This window comes from Benincasa hispida, chromosome 1, assembly GCF_027475165.1.
Source record: "Benincasa hispida cultivar pf3 chromosome 1, pf3_genome.v1.1, whole genome shotgun sequence".
Lineage (NCBI taxonomy): Eukaryota > Viridiplantae > Streptophyta > Magnoliopsida > Cucurbitales > Cucurbitaceae > Benincasa > Benincasa hispida.
In genome coordinates, this window is record NC_143478.1 from 19,130,869 (window position 1) to 19,152,663 (window position 21,795).

Genomic DNA, 21,795 nt, shown 5'->3' on the forward strand with positions numbered 1-21,795 from the left:
ATTCATTGTAAACATGTTATAAGAATAATATCACATAAAACCAGAAAATCAACATCATATACAAAGAAAATTTGAATCCAACGAATTCACGTTGTCTTCTTAAGACAATTTTATTTACTCTATTACTTAAGTTTCAAGAGTAATTGTCACCCAAGATAAAACAAGTTACCTTTCGAAAGTGGTAGCTAGTCTACAAGATCCAACGAACTCTACTTTATAAAGCAAACCAAACTTCAATGAATTTAAAAGGAGTAAAATTTCAATTTGGAGAAAAGACATATTTATAGACTAATCTGTAGTCATTCAACTAGTCATGTCTCTTTTGCAAGTTGGTTTAAAAATGAAAAAATGCATTCATTCACGAAAAGCGCAACTCATGGAATTGAAAAGATGTAACTGAAATAGAGAGTCATGTACCCTTTATTCCAACACATGTAACATAAACCAGTAGAAAGGAGTAAAAAAGGCCAAGGACAAAACAATACTCTTTTCCTCTCTCTTTTGCTTAACCAGATTAAAAAAAAAAAAAAAAGATCTTCCCAAAGGATTGGCATCATTGTTCAATATACAATAGCAACAGACTTGTTACCTATTTTTTCAAGCTGAAGCTGATACAAATGACAGGAAAATCTTTAAAAATATCCACTATGTTAAGTCATAATCATCGTTAGCAGTTAATATTCACATGGTTACTTAAAGTAGAGGGATGAAAGAAGTAAATCATTGTGCAATACATCAGTCTTCTCTGGCAACAAATTCACAGCTCTATTGTTCTTTTCAGGAATCTTTGAACAAGAGAAAAATTATACAAAATGGGAATAGATCAGACCCCACGTCAACCTTTTTCCATTAATTTCCGTGTCCTAGGGGGGGGGATAGCCATCTGACTCAAATTTGAAGATAAAAATGCAACGTAAAATTACGCCCCACTTGCAGTGTCCATATCCGTAACACCGTCAACCCCCTTAAAAGCCACACGTAATTTTCGAAGACAGGAAGTTTTCTTATCATTCTTAGAAGCTACCCCAGTCACATGGACTGCGTCTTTCAAAACTTTACCCATCAAGTCAAAAAGTGGAACGCCCAGATTTGATCTGGTCATCTCTTCAAGTACAGGAGGTGCCTGCATGTATAGATTCTTTCCTCGATGCGTGACACTTGCCTTTGACAACAAGAGCTTGGGATGATCTTCTAGCAGGTCAATGAACTGTTTCATGCAAATTTAAATTGGTAGGAGCCGTCACGAAGGATTAACAAGATTTCTCAAATTCTGAAATTTACTCACACAGCAACAATTGAATACAAGATGAATATAGCAATACGTCTGTAATAATGCATATAACATGTAAATTCTAGAGGTGGCGTAAGTGAAATAACCAACCTTCTGTAAAGTAATGGAAGAATCCAGCTCAATAAGAACACCTGGACCACAAACAAGACAGTCCTTATCTTTCACAAACTCGGTCACTTTAGTGTGGAGACCTTCAGCACCATTATATCTGAAAAAAGATCACTTGGCATTAAATTCAATGCAATTGGAACGTAAGGCCACAAATAAAAGGAAACAATGGCACAATGTTAAAGGCTATTTAAAAAATATAGGCAGGATTTATGAAAATTGTGTCATTCACACGCAAGTCTAGCTTCAAGTTCCAACATAGAAATAATATATTTGTAATAAAAACTGCCCACTTAATAGAAAGAACAAATTGGTGACTATGGAAAGCTAGACTTCAAAAAAATCTAAAAGCTGTAGAAAATAAATAATGGAAAAAAACCAGAAAGCGTTCATTACATTAACAAGGCATTGACTGACTTATCAATTCAATAATACAATAACAAGAATAATTAGAAGGAAGTATGAGAACCATATAACTTTCAGACCATAATGAAAACCAAAAACAAATGAAAATAAATAGCAATCATAGCATAAAGTCATAAACCACACTGCTAAGTGCTAGATTATGAGTGAAGTACTTAAAAAATGCTGCACATAATAAATCTAAATGTCAACAACAAATTTCATCGACAAAAATTGAAAGAGAAGGATATAGAAAAAAGCAAGCCCACAAAAAGAAGGGAGCCTCACTTAAGGGGCTTCAGCTATACAAAGCAGTGCATTGAGAATATTTACAAATGGTTTTTTTAAATCGGAGCATAGAGGGAAACATGAAATTTAAGAAGGGACCAAAATCACTAGGACTCCTATCCAACCCTCTAAACAATATGTTATTCAGCTCCCCTCAAAGAATCCATAATAATAAATCCAAATGTCTCAAAGCAACCTGGCATGTTTTATACCTAAATAATTACGAGTGAGAAATAAAGGAAAAGAATATTAAGTTGCACCACAAAATTATTATTAAGCCCGTACTACAATAAAATGAAAAGGAATTGTCACATAGTTAAAGGAAACGGTACGCACGTTAAGTAGTTGGATAAAGTTTTGCTGCATCCTGATACAATCTTCAACGTTTCCAGTGCACATGCAGCTGATATAATTGCATTGGTGGAAGCAATAGCAGGTATGATATTCTTCACAACGCCCTTAAAGATCACTTAGAAAATGTAAATCAGTAGGGGCATTTGTAAACGATAAAGAGTGAGTAGTTAACAAAAAGTGCAAGCAGATAATACGTACCTACTAAAAGAACAATCACAAGTTCAGATAAAAAAGTTAATAATAAAATAATCATCACTTCAGTGGTGTGAAAATTCCCAGACTAATATGTACCTGAGTTAGTGAATATGTAACTCCCGGAATGCCAAAAAGCTCGGCTCTCTTAACAGCCTATAGATGTGGGAAGATAAATTAGAAGATTAGAATCCCTAATTAAAAAGCATTACCAGATCTTACAGGAACTTATGTACCTCACTGTAAACCCATTTCATATGTTCAGAATCATCTGGATCAAAAGCTTTTCCACTATGAACCTAAAAGAAAAGGGGTTGGGTAAATCCAAAAGGGATACATTCACAATCATCAACGAGAATCCTGGTAACTAATGTATTACCTCATCCCATTTAATTAGATGGGCGTACTCGATACAATGAGCAGCAGTTCTAGGAGTTTCTGCTAGAGTACATAATGGAAACTTTACTTGAGGTGGAAAAAGCCAGATGGTACACTCGAAGCATGGTGTGACCCCTGGTAAAATTACCCTAGCATGCCCTTTGAAGCCTTCAGTTCCACCATCTACCATTGGTTTAATTGTTTCTTCTAATGGATTATCATCAGAATCATACTCTAGATGTTGCAAAGGGAAAATAAAGGACATGAAGTTCTCGTTCATCATTTAACATTTAACAAAAGCAAGATGGTGAAGAGACATAAGGAAAACACAAGTTTGAGAATAGCATACCAAGGAAGCTACAAGCAACAGAATTGATGTAACTTCGAGCTTCAATGGAATCAAGACCAAGTGCAATTATGTGAAAATCATTGTAAAATTCAATTTCTTTGTCCTCAATCCGGCAAAAATGTGGCACAATATTGACACCACTAACTCTCTCCATAACACGTTTTGCAGCCACCTCAGCTTTTGGCTTACCAACATCTTCAAGCCTGTAATGCTACCTTAGTGTTATTCTCCCGACTGCCATACTAATCACATGACTATTGAAAAGCCATATGCAAATGTACATATGAGAAATGTGATTTCCTCAAGGAGTCCAAGGTCAAATCATATCGTATTAATAAAATATCCTGAAAAGAACCATCTTTCAGGAAAATCTATTTAAGCATCATGCTTATTTGGCTGGTTCAATATTCTCGTACAAATGGTCAAATAAAAAGAACATTCGATCCATCGACTTTTTCCCCTTTATTTTTAATGTAAAAATTGGACTTTCAGTGAGGGAAAAAAAATTAACATACAAAAGAGAAGCCACAAAAAGGGAAGTCTACTGTAAGAAGGGCTCCAGTTAAGTAAAATATGACATTCGCTCCACCGAATTCCTAGAAGCGGTGCAGATTTTACAATAAAAATCATATATATATATATATATATATATATATATATATATATCATCAGTCAGTAATGGATGTAACTTAGAAATAGAGATCAATTTGAAAAGTCATTAGAGCACAGTATTCACCCTACAAAATATAGAGATTCTACACCCACCCCCCGGGCCGCCCCGTTTGTTTAACAATCAAAAAACACACTACGAATAGAATTCCAAAGATACATATAGAGTCCAGAAAATAGTTGAAACCTGAAGAGAAACTGACGATTGAGATTAGTAACTTCGATGCGATCCATGTCAATGACTTCCAGGTTCCGGAAACCCGACAAAGCCAAGTCCTTTAGGAGCTCGCAGCCCAACCCCCCAGCACCTATGACCAACACTTTCACATACTGTTGAAGGTCATCCCTCAACTGCAATGCAAAACGACTTAGTGGTAAAACGATTGCAGACCATGTAGTGAAGACAAGGTATTTGAAAAAATGTCGGAGTGAAGAAGAAGTACCCACTTGGGAACCGGGCTCGAAATTGGCGCCGATGAGGTTACCGGGCCTAAGAAGGAGCTTATCGAGGTCCCTTGATCGACTAGATTGGACGATAGAGCCCGCCATTTGACAGCTTTACAGCGCCGACTCTGGACTGCCGGTGGAAATTCTTGGAGTGTAAAAGAGAAGGGCAGAGAGAGGTAAAAAGGGGTTTCCGGTGGCAGTGGAAATGGGCAGCGAGGAAAGATGGTATTTTGGGTGGAAGCGGAAGTAGCTTGGTTCTCACGCAGGATTGAGTCGCAGCGCCCTCAACCTCAGTGGCATTTCGCCAATACGGGTTGGATTGTGGAAGAGATGTTAAAGTCCAATCCCGCGCGTCGGTTTTTATTTATTTATAAGAAAATAATTAGATGTATTCCACGAGTCTTTTTTATTATTATTATTTTCTTTTTCTAATATTTCACGATTAATGATTCGTCCCTTGTGAAAATTAGTAGATACGTTTATAGAGGGTGGATTATTATTAAAGACCTATGTGAAAGCTCATCCATTCAAAAATTTTGATATTTGTATGTATCTCACTAAATTGTTTGTACTTTAATTCTTTATTTTTTAAATATTTTAATTTATTTTCATCAGTTATTCTTAAGTGCATTGCTCTTATTTATAATTATAGTTCATGTCCTTTTTGGTTAAATGTTTCGTTAAATTCGCTTTTTAAACCAAAAAAAAAAAAAAAAAAGAAAACACAGATTATTGTGTTAGCCAATCAAATAGGGTTCAAGGAGAGGTAGGAGAGCGAAAAAAAAAAATAGTTGTGGCGATAGATCAACTCATTAGCCTATAATATGCTAATAAATGCCTTGATCAATTGATAACTTGACCTTTTTTTTTTATGATATTTATAATTATTTTAATGTAATAAAATGTAAGATTTTGAATTTTAAACCTCTAACCACTCAGATTTGATTTTAACTTTGCAATATTTTTTTAACGGACAACATTAATAAAACACTGATTGATAAAATAATTTGTTCAGCGGTACACTTAAATTCTATAATATTATATTTGAAGACATGATTTTCTAAATTGTGGGAAAAAATATTAATCATTTCAAATTATTACTTCATCATTCAATGTATATTGGGATATATGAATCAATCTTTTGACACCACCCTTCAATGAATTTCAATCGCCCAATATTTTTGTCTTCAACATCACATCGACATATATCGTTGAGTCAAACTCATACTCTTGAACAAATCTTGTTGTATATATCTAATTGTAAAAAATAAGTCTAATCTATACAAAATGCCCCTAAATTTAATATTTTGTATAAAAAATACTCTTAGACTTTCAAAAGTTTAAGAAACATCCTTAAAACTTTAAAAAAAATTAAAAAAAATATCTTTACCATTAGTTTTGGATGGAAATCATTAGTCTTTTGTTTAAGAAATACTCCCGAACTTTCAAAAGTTTCAAAAAAAAATTTCTTATTTTCCTAAATAGTTTCAAATGTGTCCGTTTTGGCAAATTCTTTTTAACTATGTTGTTATCTTAATTAGTCCAAGTAGTAAAGGCACGAGAAATCCTACCATAGACAAGATATTCTAAGCTTTGAAGCATTTTTAGTTGCGACCGTGAACAACATGGTGACGACTCTAACTTAGTGACTCTCGGCAAAAAGAATTTCCCTTCGTTAGTGTCTTCTCTTCTGTAGGAATTCTCTCTCTTTTCTACAACTGTCTTCCCTTCATAAATTCCCCTCTCGAGTCCTCAAACCTCCATCACTCTCTCTCTCACAAGTTGCAATGAAGTTGATGCTCTCAAATATGAGAGTGAGTTCTGTTGCCCAACAGGAAAAACTCGGAACTACAACCAACCTTTCCTATCAAACAATATTCAATCTTCTACAGAAACTACTCGGTTCTCAACACAAAAAACAGTTCTAGTTAGATGCTATAAAAGGACACGGCCTCTCTACAATGACAACAAGTGAACAGAATCAAAGAGACTTAACTAGAGATGTTACTCAAACATTTGCAGATTGGGATTCATAGGATTGATCTGGTGTAACAACTATTTTCTTTCTTCTTTATGCTAAACAGGGTACCTGGTTTCGACCCACTAGGTGCTATTCTCCTGAGAGACACACCGCCCCAAGATGACCAACTTTGGTAGAATTGGAAGTAGTCTGGTGATTAATTCCTGTAATCTCGAACACCCACATCTCGAACTCGGCATCTCAGATGTAACCCAACATTCTAAGTGCATACAAGGGAAGAGGTCAAAGGGAGCTTGGTGCAACCACATTACTAAATCCAGTATTTTGAAAGACAGTGATGGATGAAACATCAAACCACAGAGAGAGTGGAAAATGCAAACCTATCTAGAAGTTTTTGCCACTCAATCACATTTGATGAATCTTTTGATGAACTTAAGAGATCCTTTTCAAACTCAGAGGCTTGAGAACCAAAGGGAATGTGTTGTAACATTTATAAAACTTACTTTTATTCACTATAGAAGTTTTTAACTTTTAAATGAGAACGTAAGTTAAAAGATGTTTGTTCTTTTATCTAATGGAGTGAAAAAGGTACTTGTAAGAAAGGTTAAAAGTTTGTAATTTAATTACTTAAAGTTTGTATTAAATTTTCTAGTTTTAAAATTTTCCTACAAATATCCTTCTTACCTTATTCTCAAAATCATAACAACAAATACAATATCTTCAATTTTCTTTCCTATTCTACTTTCTCCGATTTGTCTCCTTACAGTGCAAAGTGGATTAGGGAATGATAACACAAGGAAGGTGATGTGACGAAAGTCAACAAATATGAGAAAGTAGATAAAGAAAGAAATTGACGATAGCAAATTACTGCCAAAATATGGACATTCTTAGTTGTGGACCTTTGAGTTCAACTTTTCAATACAAAGTGGTTTGATTTATATAACATTGTAATACAGACGGCTTGAATCTCTTTCAATAGAGTGAGATCCACATGGCTCAACCTACTGTTGAGTTTTTCTTCTTAATATTTACTGCAATTTTCCTTTTTTTTTCCTTTTTTTTTTTTTTTTTTTTGTAATTCCTCCAACAGAATGTATATGAACAAGATTTACAAATCCTTTTATGTACTAGGGAGATTGAAGCAAATGTCACCAATTATATTCATTCAATAAGATACCAATCAATGATAAAAGAGAAAAAAAAAACAAAACTTAATTGTGGTTGAGACACAGACAAATCAGAAACTATTGTTGGTGGCAATCATTTCGGATAAGAATCCTTCCAAGAAGAAAGCTCAAATTTCTTCCAAACTAGTAATTACCATGAAGAATATATTCAATATCATCATATGATGAATCATTAATCTGAACATCATGAAACAGAAGGAAAAAAAATAGTGAAATAATAGCAATGAATCCTTCTTCTGTTTCTCAAAATCTCTTGAAACGGAGAAATTTCCAGGTAATCTCTAAAGCGGCATTCTCGCTAAGCTAAATCTATACATACCGAAGCAAAATAACGAAGACTGAGCTTAATCATCGCGTTTTGAAATAGCGTCTTTTGGAATTGTAGAGGGCTCGGAATCGGGATGTTGAAGAGAACTTTGAGCTTTCTCGAGGTAGGGCTTGAACACGAGCTGTAGGCTCAGGTATCCGAAGGCCAGAGCTCCGATAACCACCAAGCCGGACCTCGCCGCGTTCAACTTCGCCGTTTCCTTCATCGATTCTCTTCGCCGCCGTCCCTAAAAAAACGACATCATTTCGTTGTGTCTATGTTGATTTCTCTCTCCACTGTACTTAAAAGTGTGAGTTGAACTTGAACGACATGTCGATATTTCTACAACGAACGGAACAAGCGTGCGACTACATGTCGACGTAGCTGAGTCAAAACCTCTCTCTACGTGGAAGCTGACTTTCTGCCACGCCACCTTCCTCGTGTTATCACTCTTCTTCTTCTTCTTCTTCTTCTTCTTCTTCTTCTTTCGTTGAAAGGCGAAAAACTAAAAGGTACTCTGAAAATTTTCTCCATATCCTTATTTGAATTTCGACTCTCGTTTTTCTGTGGCATTAGTTTAACTTCTAATTCTTTTCATCGAACGATTCTTCTTCGATATCGGAACTGATTTAGGTTGCAAATTTTCTTATATTTGCCATGGTTTTGAGTTACAAAATGACGGTGATTGATGGTTCTGATTCTATTTAAGGTTTTATTTGAGTTATTTCTAATGGATCTTGAAATGAAATGCCTAGGAGTTTGAATGAATCGAATTAAAGTCTCGTTTCTGTCGCAATGGTAGAAGGTATCGATTTTCCATAGGATGACGTTACTAATTTGATTTCATCATGTCCAGAGTTAATCAGTTAATGTGAATCGATATTCCAAAGTTATTGAATGTTGGCTTCCTCGGCTGTGTTTAGAAGGCAACAGTTCCTGATAAGGTCTCTTGGAGGTTTCGGTGATTGTACCTATCAGAATAAAAGGCAACAAATCAAAGCCATGAGTGGAGGTTATATTGAGGCTGATGCTGCGAACATTCTAAGAGCAATTACACCTAGTCTTGATCCCAATAGATACAAAGGCCAGGCGGGTAAGGTCACAAGACACTGTGTAGTGTGTACTTCTTTGGTTTTTCTTTTGTTTTCTACTTGCAATGAACCATTGATTGAGAAATACTGAAGTTTTTCTGTTGTCATGAATTAGTTTGCTATAACTTTATGGTAAGTCAAAAATTCAAAGTAGTTTTTGGCTACTCGGTAGATTTTGCTAACTCAATTTGAATATTGTTCTTTGGTGCTAGTTTTAATTTTGTCTTCCAATTGTAACTTGTGGCATTTTATGCTTTTCCAATGTCGGGTTTGAGGATTTCTCAGAAGTCCTCTAATTAACAATCTATATCTGTATGTCAGGGAAGATAGCTGTTATTGGTGGATGTCGTGAGTACACAGGTGCTCCCTACTTTGCTGCTATATCAGCTTTGAAAATTGTTAGTTCAGACTCCTTTTCTTGCTTTGCTTGATAGAAAGTTTTGTTCTATATTTTCTATTTGGTTATTGAATCTTTCCTCTTTTTACTTGCAAAGGTGAATAAGAACCCATTAGTTTTTTCTTTCCAGGGTGCAGATTTATCTCATGTTTTCTGCACAAAAGATGCTGCTCCTGTCATAAAGAGCTATAGTCCAGAGTTAATTGTGCATCCTGTTCTAGAAGAATCATACAGTGTCAGGTGCTTCCACTTTTGTCTATATTTTGGTCTGGTTGAAAAAGATTAAGCAGAAATTTTGATATTTGCCTGATGTGTTCTGATGTTTTAGAGATGAGGAAAAGAAGTTCATCGCAGAAAGGGTTCTTGCTGAGGTTGACAAGTGGCTGGAAAGATTTGATTGTCTTGTGATTGGTCCAGGCCTTGGAAGGGATCCATTTCTTCTGGTGATTACGTTATTGCTTTTTGGCTAATTACATAGTTCCTGATTTCAATTTTGTCCTTGCAAGTTTTAGGTTCATCCTTGCTTCCAGACTTTCAAACTTCAGTTTACATTTTTGATAAAATGATATTTTTCTACAGATTTGGCAAGTGGAATATAGAAAATACCTTTTCCTATTTTCCTTCGTGCTAACTACTGAGTGAAAGAAGGTGAAAGTCCGTACTTAGTTCACTTGTCGCATTAGGTCTCATTTTGTTAACATGATACCCTTTGAATATTTGGTGTGAGCCTCAAATCGATTGAAATTCAAAGATAGACACAAAAAACGGAAGAGATTTGATTTTGAGTCTCTTTATTACCAAAAAAAAAAAAAAAAAAGGCAGGGTGGGGGGAAGAAATTTGATTTTCTGAGTCTCCTTTTTGCCATTGCAGCCCACTAAAATGGTCAGATGAAGTTAATTCATCGGTTGTTTTGGCAGTCAATTTGGCTGTAAGGCTATGCCTATGTACTGTTTCAACAAGTAGCCATACATGAATTATAGGGCTTATCCTGAGGTTGAAAATAACATTTCAAATCTAACTGCCTTCTACTTGTTTCAAACAGGCATCAATATTTCAAATCTAATTACCTTCTCCTTGTTTCATTTTCATAATTTTCTTTTGGATTGTTGGACTTAGTATATCGGGTATTCAAGCAGGCATCATATTTTATGCATGTTTCTTTTCTTGCCTTTGACACCATGAATTTTCTAATGGTTCAAAATTATTTCAGGATTGTGTCAGTGAAATCATAAGGCATGCAAGGCAGAACAATATACCGATGGTCATTGATGGGGTATGCATATAGCGAAGCACCTATGATTTTAAGAAATTACCTGGTTTATACTATTGTCATGTATGCCATCTTCAGCAGGTTTATAGGTGGCTGCTTACTGCTGATTGTGTTTGTTGCTTTATCAGGATGGTCTCTTTCTTATCACTGACAATCTTCACCTTGTAAGCAATTACCCCCTGGCGGTCCTGACTCCAAATGTAAATGAATATAAACGTCTCGTAAAAAATGTGCTGCTTGCTGAAGTTGATGAACAAGATGCTCCTAACCAATTGCTGTCTCTTGCCAAAAGGTAAAATCAGCATGTTTTTCATTTGAATAGAGTTTCATATGTCATGATTATGCAGTCTTGACATGCTTACCGCTCTAGTATGGATGCTACCTACCACACCCCTGAAATCACCACATTATTGATTGCATATTAAAAAGTTGCTTGGTGAGGTACATATATTTACAAAAGTTGGCAGATGAGAGGTTGACTTCATCTGATCAGAATTCACTATAGATGTTACTGCATATCCAGGGCCCATAATGGTTTGAGGCTTCTCTATATTATTATTAACTATCGGCACATTTCTGAAATCTCTAGCCAAATGGTTCATCGTGGAATATTTTGGTGGTGTGTCCCATCCTTCCAATAGTCTGATCACCCTTCGATTTAGTGCATACATCTTTCTTGACATAATTATTTCTGAAGTATGAAAGACTTACCATTAGGATGAAAATATAACTGTATCTTGCCAAAGGAATTGTTCTTAGCTAGCTATAAATAATCACATGGCAGATTCCATGTTGCCTAATATAGATGGAGATGGTTTTCCCCTATGTGGGTTTGCTTCATCCTATTTTATAAGTTCTAACAAATATCATTAAGTATTACTTCTACTTGGTGTCATTTTTATTTCATTCAGTTTTCCAGTCTTTGACACTAAACTTTTGGTCGTGATCAGGATTGGTGGCCTAACTATCCTCAGGAAAGGGAGAGCTGACCTCATTAGTGACGGTGAGACAGGTACTGATTACAACAAAAATATATATACCAGATAAATTTTCACAGGTAGAAAAAATATCAAACTATTTACAAAAATAGCAAAAAAAAAATACCGATAGACATTAATAGACTTCTATCAGCGTCTATCAACATCTATCAAAGAATATTAAAATTTTGCTACTTTATGTAAATAGTTTCCCTTATTTTTCTATTTTTAAAATTTCCCTTATTTTCCATGCTAATGTTATAAAAGTGCTACACATTCAATGTTTCTTTTCTTTGATTTCTTAGTCACTGTGTCACCAACCCACCTCAAGTTGCGCTGAACTTTATTATTTGGTCAGATTAGGAAAAAAAATGATAAAGTTCTCTCTTATGGTACCCTATGCTGTTATCCTGCTACCATGGTGGAAGTAACCCAATTGAATGTGGATTGGAAGTGTCATTCCAATTTCTGTGGATTTCAGAGGAATTTTGGTTCAGTTTTCACCTTGTCTTAATGTCCATGTAAATATAGGAATTTGGAGATTCTTTGATGTTGTAATTATTAGGTTAAAAAACACTTTTGGTCCTTAAACTTTCATGAAAGCAATCTTGAACTTAGGTCTGCGACAATTTATTCCTTATACTTTCATACAATTCAGTTCTAAACTTCAAATTTGCAACAATTTAACTCTTATGGTGAAGGATTTCATCAAAATTAATTGTCAATTTTTCTAATTCAATGTTGTAGACTTCATAGTTTATAATAAATCCATCTATGCAAAAAAATATCATTTTATCTTAATATAATTTTTCACGATAGAGACCAAATCATTACAAATTTTAACGTACAAGAATTAAATTGTTACATGCTAAAAGTTGAGAGACTGAATTATAAAAATCTAGAACTTAAAAGTGATTTTAGACCTAAATGTTAATATGTTGTCAAAGTTTCTTCCTGGCTAGATTATACTTGATTCTTCCATTTAGTGAAATCATGTGACACCTGATGCAGTCAAATCAGTGAGCATTTATGGTTCTCCCCGCCGTTGTGGTGGCCAAGGTGATATACTTTCAGGAAGGCAAGTATTGCCATGTGTTTTTATTGTTCTTGGTGAATATGGTTTTCCATTTTTTTTTTTCCAACAGCTTATTTATCGTCCTTAATACAAAGAGCCAAGAAGCCTGAAGTTCCTGAATTTCTATTGTCGTTCTTCTTTTCTTTCCCCCTGTGGTCCAGTGTTGCAGTTTTCGTATCTTGGGCCCAGCGACAAGGTTTTGTAACAGATGGGAATTTGGCTACCAGGCAAGTTGTAGAATTTAAACCTCATCTGATGATATTTCGATCTCCTATGACAAATACTGATTCCCTATAATGTTTTACGTGGAACCCTTTTCACATTTAGTCTAAAGAATCCAACAGTGTTGGGGTGCATTGCTGGATCTGCTTTACTTAGAAGGGCTGCATCACTTGCATTTGAGAACAAGAAAAGATCAACCCTTACTACTGATATCATTGAGTTCTTGTGGAGAAGGTACTGTCAGCTTTAAGGAAGGGAGTTCATTTCAATGTAAAAACTAAATCTGCTTCTAATATTGGTTCCTTCTTTTTGCAGTTTAGAGGACATTTCTCCAGCTCACTAATTGTATCCGCTGATCTTGCAACTGTGCTGAAGATACTCGTGAAATGATCCATCGTGCCTGTACAATGTTTTGCTATACTACAAATTTGACCATCAGGTTCTATATTGTCTAGTGGGATTTGAACTTGAAACTAATTAAATGGGGAATGTCTAATCGAATAGAGATTGTGTCATGCAGTAAGAACAGACAAAGGTAGGGACAATATCTATGGTTTTTACTTTTTAGGCTATCCTATCAGCATAGACAAAATTTTCAATAATTTTGAGGCTACTGTTCATGCGTCTCAACATTACATGACTTTGCATTATGTTGTGATTCAGATGTTAATGACATCCATACATTTGATACGAACAGGTGGTTGAAAATGGCCAAAACATAAAGAGTGGTGGGAAATTCAAGTTTCCATTTATAATTCTACAAAGTCACAAACTTTATTACATCAAAAGCAAAAGGGATTTACATCAGATTACAAGCAAAAAGAACACAGATAAAAACAACACCCATCTTCCTCAGCTGTTCAGACATAAACACATCTCTGTCTGTTAGGTACCCCCCTCTTCTGATCTGCATTCTCAACCACAAATAAAACACAAATATATGAAAATCTCCACCGCGCTATTATAAAATCTCCTCACCGTGTGGCTGCCAAAGCTGCAGGCCCCTCCACCTGAAAAACAACACCAACCACAAAAAAAAACACTACTCTTAGAAATGTAGTTCAGTGATGGATTTGATTGTTTTTTGTGAAAACCCTTCCAAAAAATGAAAGAATTACTTTGAATGTTGCACCCCATATCTCTTCTTCATTAGCAGGAACAGCAGTGATCTTGTTCTTAGGATTCTGATAGCATCTCAGTTCACCAACTGCTGTAGATAAGAAACACCCTACAAAAACAAAACCCTCTATTATTCATTACAGAACAAGCTTTGTATAGATACACAGGCTTTCAAAAGGGTCTAGGAATCTAATCAACCTTGAGGGAAAGAAGCAAGCGATTTCCCGCAAGCGCCTTTGAGCAGATCGGCGTTATCGGAAAAAGCCACGTAACCATCGGCAGTGATTCCCCAATACAACGGAACCTTCCCATTCCGATCCTATCAAGATTCATAGAACAAAACCCTAATTCATTCCTAATGAACATGAAAGAAAGCAATTAAAGAAGGGGAAGAGAGAGAGAGTTACAGAAGCGACGAAGAGAGTGGAGGTGGACTTGTCGAAGACGATGAATGCGAAACTGCCGCTAAGATGGCCGACGACGTGGCTGGGCGGGTAGGGGGCCCGGTCACGGAGGGCCTTGTAAGCTTCGATTACCAGAATCACCTCGTTCGCCGATTTGGCTAAGCCGTATTGTTGCCGGAGGCTCCCTAAATTGTCCAAAACTCCCTCGAATAAACAGAAGATGTCGTCCTTCACCGCGAACGATCTGTCGTCACGTAATTAAGTGAATTCATTAATTAATCAGTTAATTGTTTTTTTTTTTTTTTTTTTTTGGTCTTTTCCTTTTGGGACTGACATCTCTGCCTTCCACGTGTCGTTCATCAAGGGTTGAATTTTGATTGGCAAATTAGCGAAATTTTACTCTAACTACTTCATTGATTGAATCCAATAATAAGCATTAATTACGAGTTACGTGAACCGTATTTCTTTAAGATTATTTTACCAATGATTTTTTAAAAAATTTGCAACCTTTATGCACCAAAAACCTATAACAGAAAAAAGAGAACAATATATCGACTATTACGTGGTACTTTTTTTATGGCTCTATGATACTTTAGTTGATGGTTTGCTTCTTGATTTACAATTGTTAAATCATATATCTCTTTTTTATGAAATTTTCTTTTTCCTAGTTTGACGGGTAGATATGAGATTTGGGTTTCTAACCAAAGTTCTAATTATTTAAGTTATATTGAGGTTTACAAAGTTTGAATACTAATCTCTATAATTGAAAAAGTTAGTTTGAAATATTCATCATCTACGTAAAAGGGTAATAAATAGCCATGCTCTATTTTCTTAACACACTAAAAATAAAAATAAAAAATATATATATTTTTAAATTGTCACGTGACATTATTATTAGGTGTTTTCTATAGAAAAATCGATTATAAGCATATGGATGAATCTAATTTGAGATAGTAATAATTATCTGGTCTATTAAGCTAGGTTAGGATTAGACTAAAAGTCTACATTTACTAGCGGTTAAAAATGCCAACATTTATATTTTAAGCAACTAAAATCCTATCTTGTTAAGTGTATTGGTAATCCACTTTAAAAAAAAAGAAAGGATTGATAAGCAACTAAAGGGAATGAAGAATAAAGAACAATTATTTAAATGGATACTAAATACTAATTGCCATCTAAATAATAGTAGAGGCACAATTTTTTTAAAAAAAAAGAAATATTTACTTTATGCTATTAGTCCATTGGATAGGTTTCAGGAAGAGGACAAAAACTAGTCACACGTGTCAAAACGCTAATGGATTATTGTTAGACATACTTAGTCAGGAGAGTATCCAGTGACCTTGATCGCACGTGCCACACACGCTATCCATGGGATCGACAAATCGCAACCACCAATATTTTCACTACAATTTCTTCAACAGAAACATTTTTTTCCCCAATTTGTTTCTTTGTTTTTTCTATGCTCAGATTCATCATAGATACTAAATTTAATTATGGTACTTAAAAGGTAATTATTGCTAATTTAAATTAAATTTAATCTAGATAATAATTTTTTTAAAATTTGTTTCTTTGTTTTTTCTATGCTCAGATTTGTAGATACTAAATTTAATTATTGTACTTAAAAGGTAATTGTTATTTAATCGAGATTATGAGACGCCGACAGAGAAGACCGACAATTCCAAGATATATTTTCGTCGGTTTGCTTCCAATTTTCTCAGCAACCAAACAACCATCAATTAAACGGCGGAGATTCGAAGAATTAAAAGCCTCCGTCACCCTGGACCGTCCGATCACCGATCTGACCGTAGTTCGATTTCATTTACTTTACTAGTTGTAATTCGAAAGAGAGAAGAAAAAAAAAGATTCCGATACGGCGGTGGTGGATTTAAAAGGACGTCGTAAAAGGGAGTGTAGGAAATTAAATGGAGTAATTTACCTGGGGCATAAGACGGATTCAGTTTCGTGAGTGTAAGCAAGCTGGACGTGGTCCCCCAGCTGCAGAGATACGGCGGAGGAGTTGGTCTGGACGAACCGGTTCAAGAGAGCCGCCGATGTGGTTTTTGGCGACGGCGTACGGCTGCCGGCGGCGACTAACTCGTCCGGTGGCGACATGATGGAACTGCTGAATATCCCCAACATGACTTTACTTTCAAAAAAGAAACCCAAATGAAGCAAAAAAGAAAAAGAGAAAAAAACAAAAAAAATACAGAGAGTTGTTTTTATGGAATTGGTGAAGGTAGAAATATCAGAAGCCTGAACATGGATGAGTGATCGCTTGCTTTGTTGGTATATATAGGAGATGATGAGGGTATTCTCGTCATTTTACCGCTCTTTGTTTGTTTATTTATTTATTTATTTTGATTTTAATTTCTACCTATTATTATTTTTTAAAATTCAAAGGAAAAAAGGTTACCGGTGGACTGAGAAGGAGAGATTAAAAGAAAAAAATGGTGGGAGGCAGCCAGGTGTAGAGGCGATTGAAATGTGGCGGGTGGGACCCACCGACTGGCGATGATTCCTGGGCTTGAGGATGATGACGTGGAGGAATAGATGGGCACCTGTTTTTTTTTTTATGACAAAGTTATGTTGAATGATAATACCTCACCTAACATAAATACAATTTTTCATCTAAAAATTTTAGTGAGAAGTAGATAATAAAACAAAAAATTTAAAGGTAAATTGAATATTTACTAACTTATTTTTCAAATATTAAAAACAAAAAATCACATGGTACTAAATCAAACTCAAGAGTTTAGATGAAAATTTTTATTTTATATTTTGATAGTCGATATTAGATTTTGATGTTTTGATATTTCTATATGTTCATAGATTTGACAACGATATAAGAAGTAAAATCCTTCAAAATGTCATTAATGTTAATGATATAAATAACAAACATTTTTACTTGTTTAAAAAGTGAAAAAAAAAAAGTGTATGATGTTTATTTACTAATTAATTGTTTAAATTATGTTTATTTACTAATTAATTGTTTAAATTTTAATTCTATCTTTAATTTTCACTTAAGATACTTCATACCATTGAATATAACAAGACCTTTAATTTGGTCTCACTACCAATATTTTACTATATGTTTGGATTGTAGAGTTTTTGTTATTGGTAAATTTAATTTTAAATATTCAATTAGCTATGAATCAACTTTGATTGATAACTTAACAATTATTTATAAGTAAAAAATCTATCCACTAAATTACTCAACGTACATTTTCGATTATCAAAAGTTTGAATTTCTAAATTCACAAGTTCAATTTTCTCCTCTTAGCAACCAATTATAAATAAATAGTTATGCTATTTGTGAGGTGAAATTTCTTCAAATTATTTTTTTGGAAGAAGAAAGATCTAGTTTCTTCTTTTTTCAAATAATTTAATTTTGATTTATTTTTCGGTTAACTTTAATATTTATTTTATTTTTCAAAGGGTATTTTTGGTTTTATTTCTATAGATGCTATTTTCTTGTTGGGTGTGAGGGTAAAGGTCTTGAGCAACTTGGTTGTATGTTATATAAAAATAGAAAAATCGATCAGAAAAAGTATTTACATAAATTACATCGACTTATACTAAGGTTTCTCAAATTGTGTCTTTAAAGTTTAGTTCAAGATTTTGTCGGAGGTTGTTGAGGAAATTTTACTGAAAATAAGTCGATCATCTTCGAGCTCTAAAATTAATAGTAACTAATTACCAAAATCATTCCTCATCAATGGTAAAAATAATTTAACTTTTGTATTTAGGTAACTCGAATTAATTTTAATTTTAGATTTTCAGCTATCTCAAATTTTTTTTTTTTTTAAGGAAAATTTCATCATATTATTTAATCTGCCACATGGACAATATTTGTATAACAGTCCTTGAACGGGAAAATTAAAAGGATATTGTCCTCTTAGAAACTATTTAGGAAAATAAGGTTGTTTTCAAATTATTTGTAAAAATATATATATATTTTTTAATAACTTGAGGGTTCAAAATTAGACCAAGGTAGGTCGAATTTTGAACCCTCGACCTTGCCTTTTTTTTCTTTTTTAATTATTACACATTCCACATTTTTCTTTCTTTCTTTCTTTCTTTTTTTTAAAAATTTTTCATTTTATAAAAACAATTTCTAAAAATATTTTATTATTTTATTTAAACTCTAAAAAGAATAAATTAAAAAAAATAATATCTCATAAAAATAAAAAATATAAATTAAATATCTCATTTATATAAAAATAATTACAAAAATCGATGTGTCCCACAAGGCGGACGTCGTCAATTTCGAGCTGGTTGTCGTCGTCGACTCGAACTTGATGTTGCTTGGGTTCTTCTTGATGTTGCTCTGGTACCTCTGCAGGCGCTTCATAATATAAATATTCATTATGCTCTCCACGACCCCGACCATGCCCATGCACGTATGAAAACGAAGGACCAGCCTCTGAGTCATAATGTCCTGAACCAAATGCTGGCATCATCATTATCGGACTAACATAATCAGTTTGACTCAGCGTCTGCATCATAGGGGGCAACTCTTCCACATTATGTGCAACCTCATCAAACTCATCCTCTTCCCGAATAGGTCCTCTATGTCTAGGAGCTGGTGGAGGAACAATAGGTATATCATACATATAATGAATTTCTTCCATATAGCTTTGGTTGTCACTACATATAGCAAGAACCTGGTTCGGATCATTCGCAACCTCACGGAGTCTACTGTTGTTTGATCTTTGTGAATTATAAAACAATTAGACATTATTTAAAATAAATTTAAATTAAAAATAATTAAATAATATTCATTCATTTACCAGATGACCCACAGCTACTCTCGGACGAGTGAAGTAGTGCCTTGTGATATTATTATATCAATGAATATATTTTGGAGTGACATCTGTGTCAAACTATTCAAGAGAAACCCCCACTGCAATAAACCTTGCACGATAGTGCCATCGCACTACCAAATGTGCAACTTTTTCGGACCAATCTCCAATCCTTAAGTCAATATCATGCAGTAAGGGTTCAGTATTACAAAGCGATGAGACATCGTGCTGAAAACCGAATTGTCTCATCACCCTGTCAGGAAGATGCCACTCACCAATGTGAAAACATATGAGAGGACTCATCGTCCGCCATATGTTTTGACCATTCGTACAAAAATTAGGCAAAGTATGCATAATAATTTTGTACGACTCCCAAATAACCTGAAACACAAAATATTATATTAGAGAATATTAAAGACAAATACAATAAAAATGTGTATAAAATAATCAATTAAGTTCAGTGTAATGTACCTGTTCAGGTTGAAGCAGATCAAACATGTATCTATACTGGCTGACTACATGTGTGGCTGTCCTAGTCACACAAAATTTGTCTCTCCACCTAAATTTTTAAATTGATAATTTAGAATTTAAATTAACTAGATCAGTGATATAAAAATTAAATTGAATTAAAACAACATACCGAGAACCGTAGGCTCGTCCAACTAACTGAGCGTCATTAACATGTTGTAGCTGTGGAGCCATTGTTGGAAATCGCTCCCAAGCCCATAGTTACAAAAGTATGAGAGGCCCAACTATCTCTCGAACCTCAGGTTTTGTTGCTTTGCATAATTGTCTATACAACCATGCCAAGCATGCTCCACCCTACGAATACCGCCCCGCATCATGGAGGTTAGCTAACAGTGGCAAGAACATCAAGTGAACAAAATGACTTGATTTATCTGAAAACAGACTTCCACCTATCATTTGTAGTATATATGCTCGTGCATATCTTATGACGGTTTCTTCGTCTGCATCATCTGTGAGCTCACGAAATTGTATTCCTAACCATATTAAACTTAACCTCGATCCTTTAATCTTGTCGGCAGGTGTGGTCGCACCAAGGTACAGTTGACAAACTTTTGACCAGTCATCATACATCACTCCGGTCATTGGCTCACCGTCAATAGGTAACTCCAACAACACTTCTATGTCTTGTAGAGTGATAGTACACTCTCCAATAGACATATGAAATGTATACGTCTCGGGCCTCTATCTCTCGACCAAGGTTGTGATAGATGTCAGTCCAACTGAATAAATCCTAATCTGGCAACCCCATAGAATCTAGATGTGCGCAGTAGCGGTAGTATTCGAGGGTGGAGTGGGATAGTGCGTTGGAGAACTGCCTCTCGACGCTTGCAAGATATTTCTCCAGTAGTACGATCTCGCCATACAACAGATGATCGATGAATGGACTGGTCGTACAAAATATCGAGATCAACAGGTTCTAGGTTTAAAGCCATAATCTGAAAAAAAAAAAATATTTATTTCTCAATTAAAAAAATATTTGTTTCTCAATTAGAAGAATAATATACAACTTAATTAAAAGAATAATGTATATGTCACACCCCGTCCCAGACCACCTTCTTAGCCTAGGAAAGAGCGTGATTGCAGCAGTTATCAACCTTTTGGTTGACACTTACTGTCTAATAACTCTTGCGGAATAACTCTGATACCAATATATAACTCATATACAGCGGAATGTCTTTAGGCCAAAAATTTATTAATTTAGAAACAAAACATGTTTAGAGTCATTACAACACTAGATTTAAAAGTCCCAAAGCCCAAAAACCCTAGTCCTTATATGAACAACGAAAACATGTGTACAATATTTATAGTAACCACCTAAACCGACGGGTTACAATATCTTTATCCTTTAGTGGTAGAGCAGATGCAGAGCTATCCTCTGAGGATTTGACCGCTACCTGGGGGAAAGGAAAACATTTGAAAATGGGGTGAGCTTGCTAGCCCAGTGAGTGACTTAAGAAAGATAACTGATTCTCATGCAAAAGTCTCGATAAAGAGTTTAAATTAAAATATAAATTTCTACAGTACCTTGTACTGCAGTATAAACATTTTCCAAGCATAAAGCATATAAAGCTGTTTTAATCATAAAACATTAAAACTGTTTCTCAGTTGAGAATAAGCCCACTGTGGGTAAAAATAATCCCAACACTAACTGCTAGTCAAGAGAGAACCCTTTTGCTCAATCTCTGACTCTAACTACCTACGTGCACGTGGCCATACTAAGTACCGTCATACCTTAGGTACTTCTACTCAGATACCTTCTCAAATGTTCTTCCGTATCGAGCTGCTAGGATACCTTCTCAAATGTCATTCAGTATCCGGTTGGTTTGGTACCTTCTCAAACGTCCTTCAGTACCAATAGATAGCTTCTCAAACGTCCTTCGGTATCTAGTTGGGCGGATACCTTCTCAAGTCCTTCGGTATCGCGCTTTAAGTAAACTAGTCATAAATGACTTTCTC

General features: G+C 34.8%; 3 protein-coding genes and 1 pseudogene across 7 annotated transcripts; 1 reads left to right on the plus strand and 3 right to left on the minus strand.

The window, feature by feature from the left end:
- Window positions 1–631: 631 nt before the first annotated feature.
- On the minus strand, window positions 632–6,743 carry ECR1 (E1 C-terminal related 1). The gene is made up of 9 exons (XM_039041853.2): window positions 4,479–6,743; window positions 4,219–4,382; window positions 3,363–3,565; window positions 3,015–3,247; window positions 2,872–2,934; window positions 2,735–2,791; window positions 2,426–2,547; window positions 1,382–1,499; window positions 632–1,207 (listed from the first exon to the last, which is right to left on the minus strand). The coding sequence occupies exons 1-9, from the start codon at window positions 4,578–4,580 to the stop codon at window positions 920–922; spliced, it is 1,350 nt and encodes a 449-aa protein (XP_038897781.1). The 5' UTR covers window positions 4,581–6,743; the 3' UTR covers window positions 632–919.
- A 1,013-nt stretch (window positions 6,744–7,756) lies between these two features.
- LOC120070474 (pfkB-like carbohydrate kinase family protein) lies at window positions 7,757–13,676 on the plus strand. 5 transcript variants are annotated; one of them, XM_090311571.1, is made up of 13 exons: window positions 7,833–8,465; window positions 8,709–8,758; window positions 8,877–9,046; window positions 9,366–9,442; window positions 9,572–9,681; window positions 9,770–9,884; window positions 10,653–10,715; window positions 10,841–11,004; window positions 11,663–11,724; window positions 12,701–12,767; window positions 12,926–12,991; window positions 13,092–13,220; window positions 13,302–13,676. In XM_090311571.1, exons 3-13 carry the CDS (start codon window positions 8,956–8,958, stop codon window positions 13,327–13,329), a joined length of 972 nt encoding a protein of 323 aa, XP_090167697.1. In that variant the 5' UTR covers window positions 7,833–8,465; window positions 8,709–8,758; window positions 8,877–8,955; the 3' UTR covers window positions 13,330–13,676. The 5 variants fall into 5 exon arrangements, with proteins under 5 accessions (XP_038878236.1, XP_038878239.1, XP_038878237.1 ...); XM_090311574.1 differs by having other exon boundaries at window positions 8,460–8,586; XM_039022308.2 differs by lacking the exon at window positions 8,709–8,758 and having other exon boundaries at window positions 7,757–8,465; window positions 8,810–9,046.
- Window positions 13,677–13,712: 36 nt separating this feature from the next.
- On the minus strand, window positions 13,713–16,766 carry AILP1 (aluminum induced protein with YGL and LRDR motifs). The gene is made up of 5 exons (XM_039022312.2): window positions 16,446–16,766; window positions 14,513–14,753; window positions 14,304–14,424; window positions 14,105–14,214; window positions 13,713–13,996 (listed from the first exon to the last, which is right to left on the minus strand). Exons 1-5 carry the CDS (start codon window positions 16,646–16,648, stop codon window positions 13,961–13,963), a joined length of 711 nt encoding a protein of 236 aa, XP_038878240.1. The 5' UTR covers window positions 16,649–16,766; the 3' UTR covers window positions 13,713–13,960.
- Window positions 16,767–18,119: 1,353 nt separating this feature from the next.
- Window positions 18,120–20,771, minus strand: LOC150038306 (serine/threonine-protein phosphatase 7 long form homolog; annotated as a pseudogene).
- Between the last annotated feature and the right edge of the window lie 1,024 nt (window positions 20,772–21,795).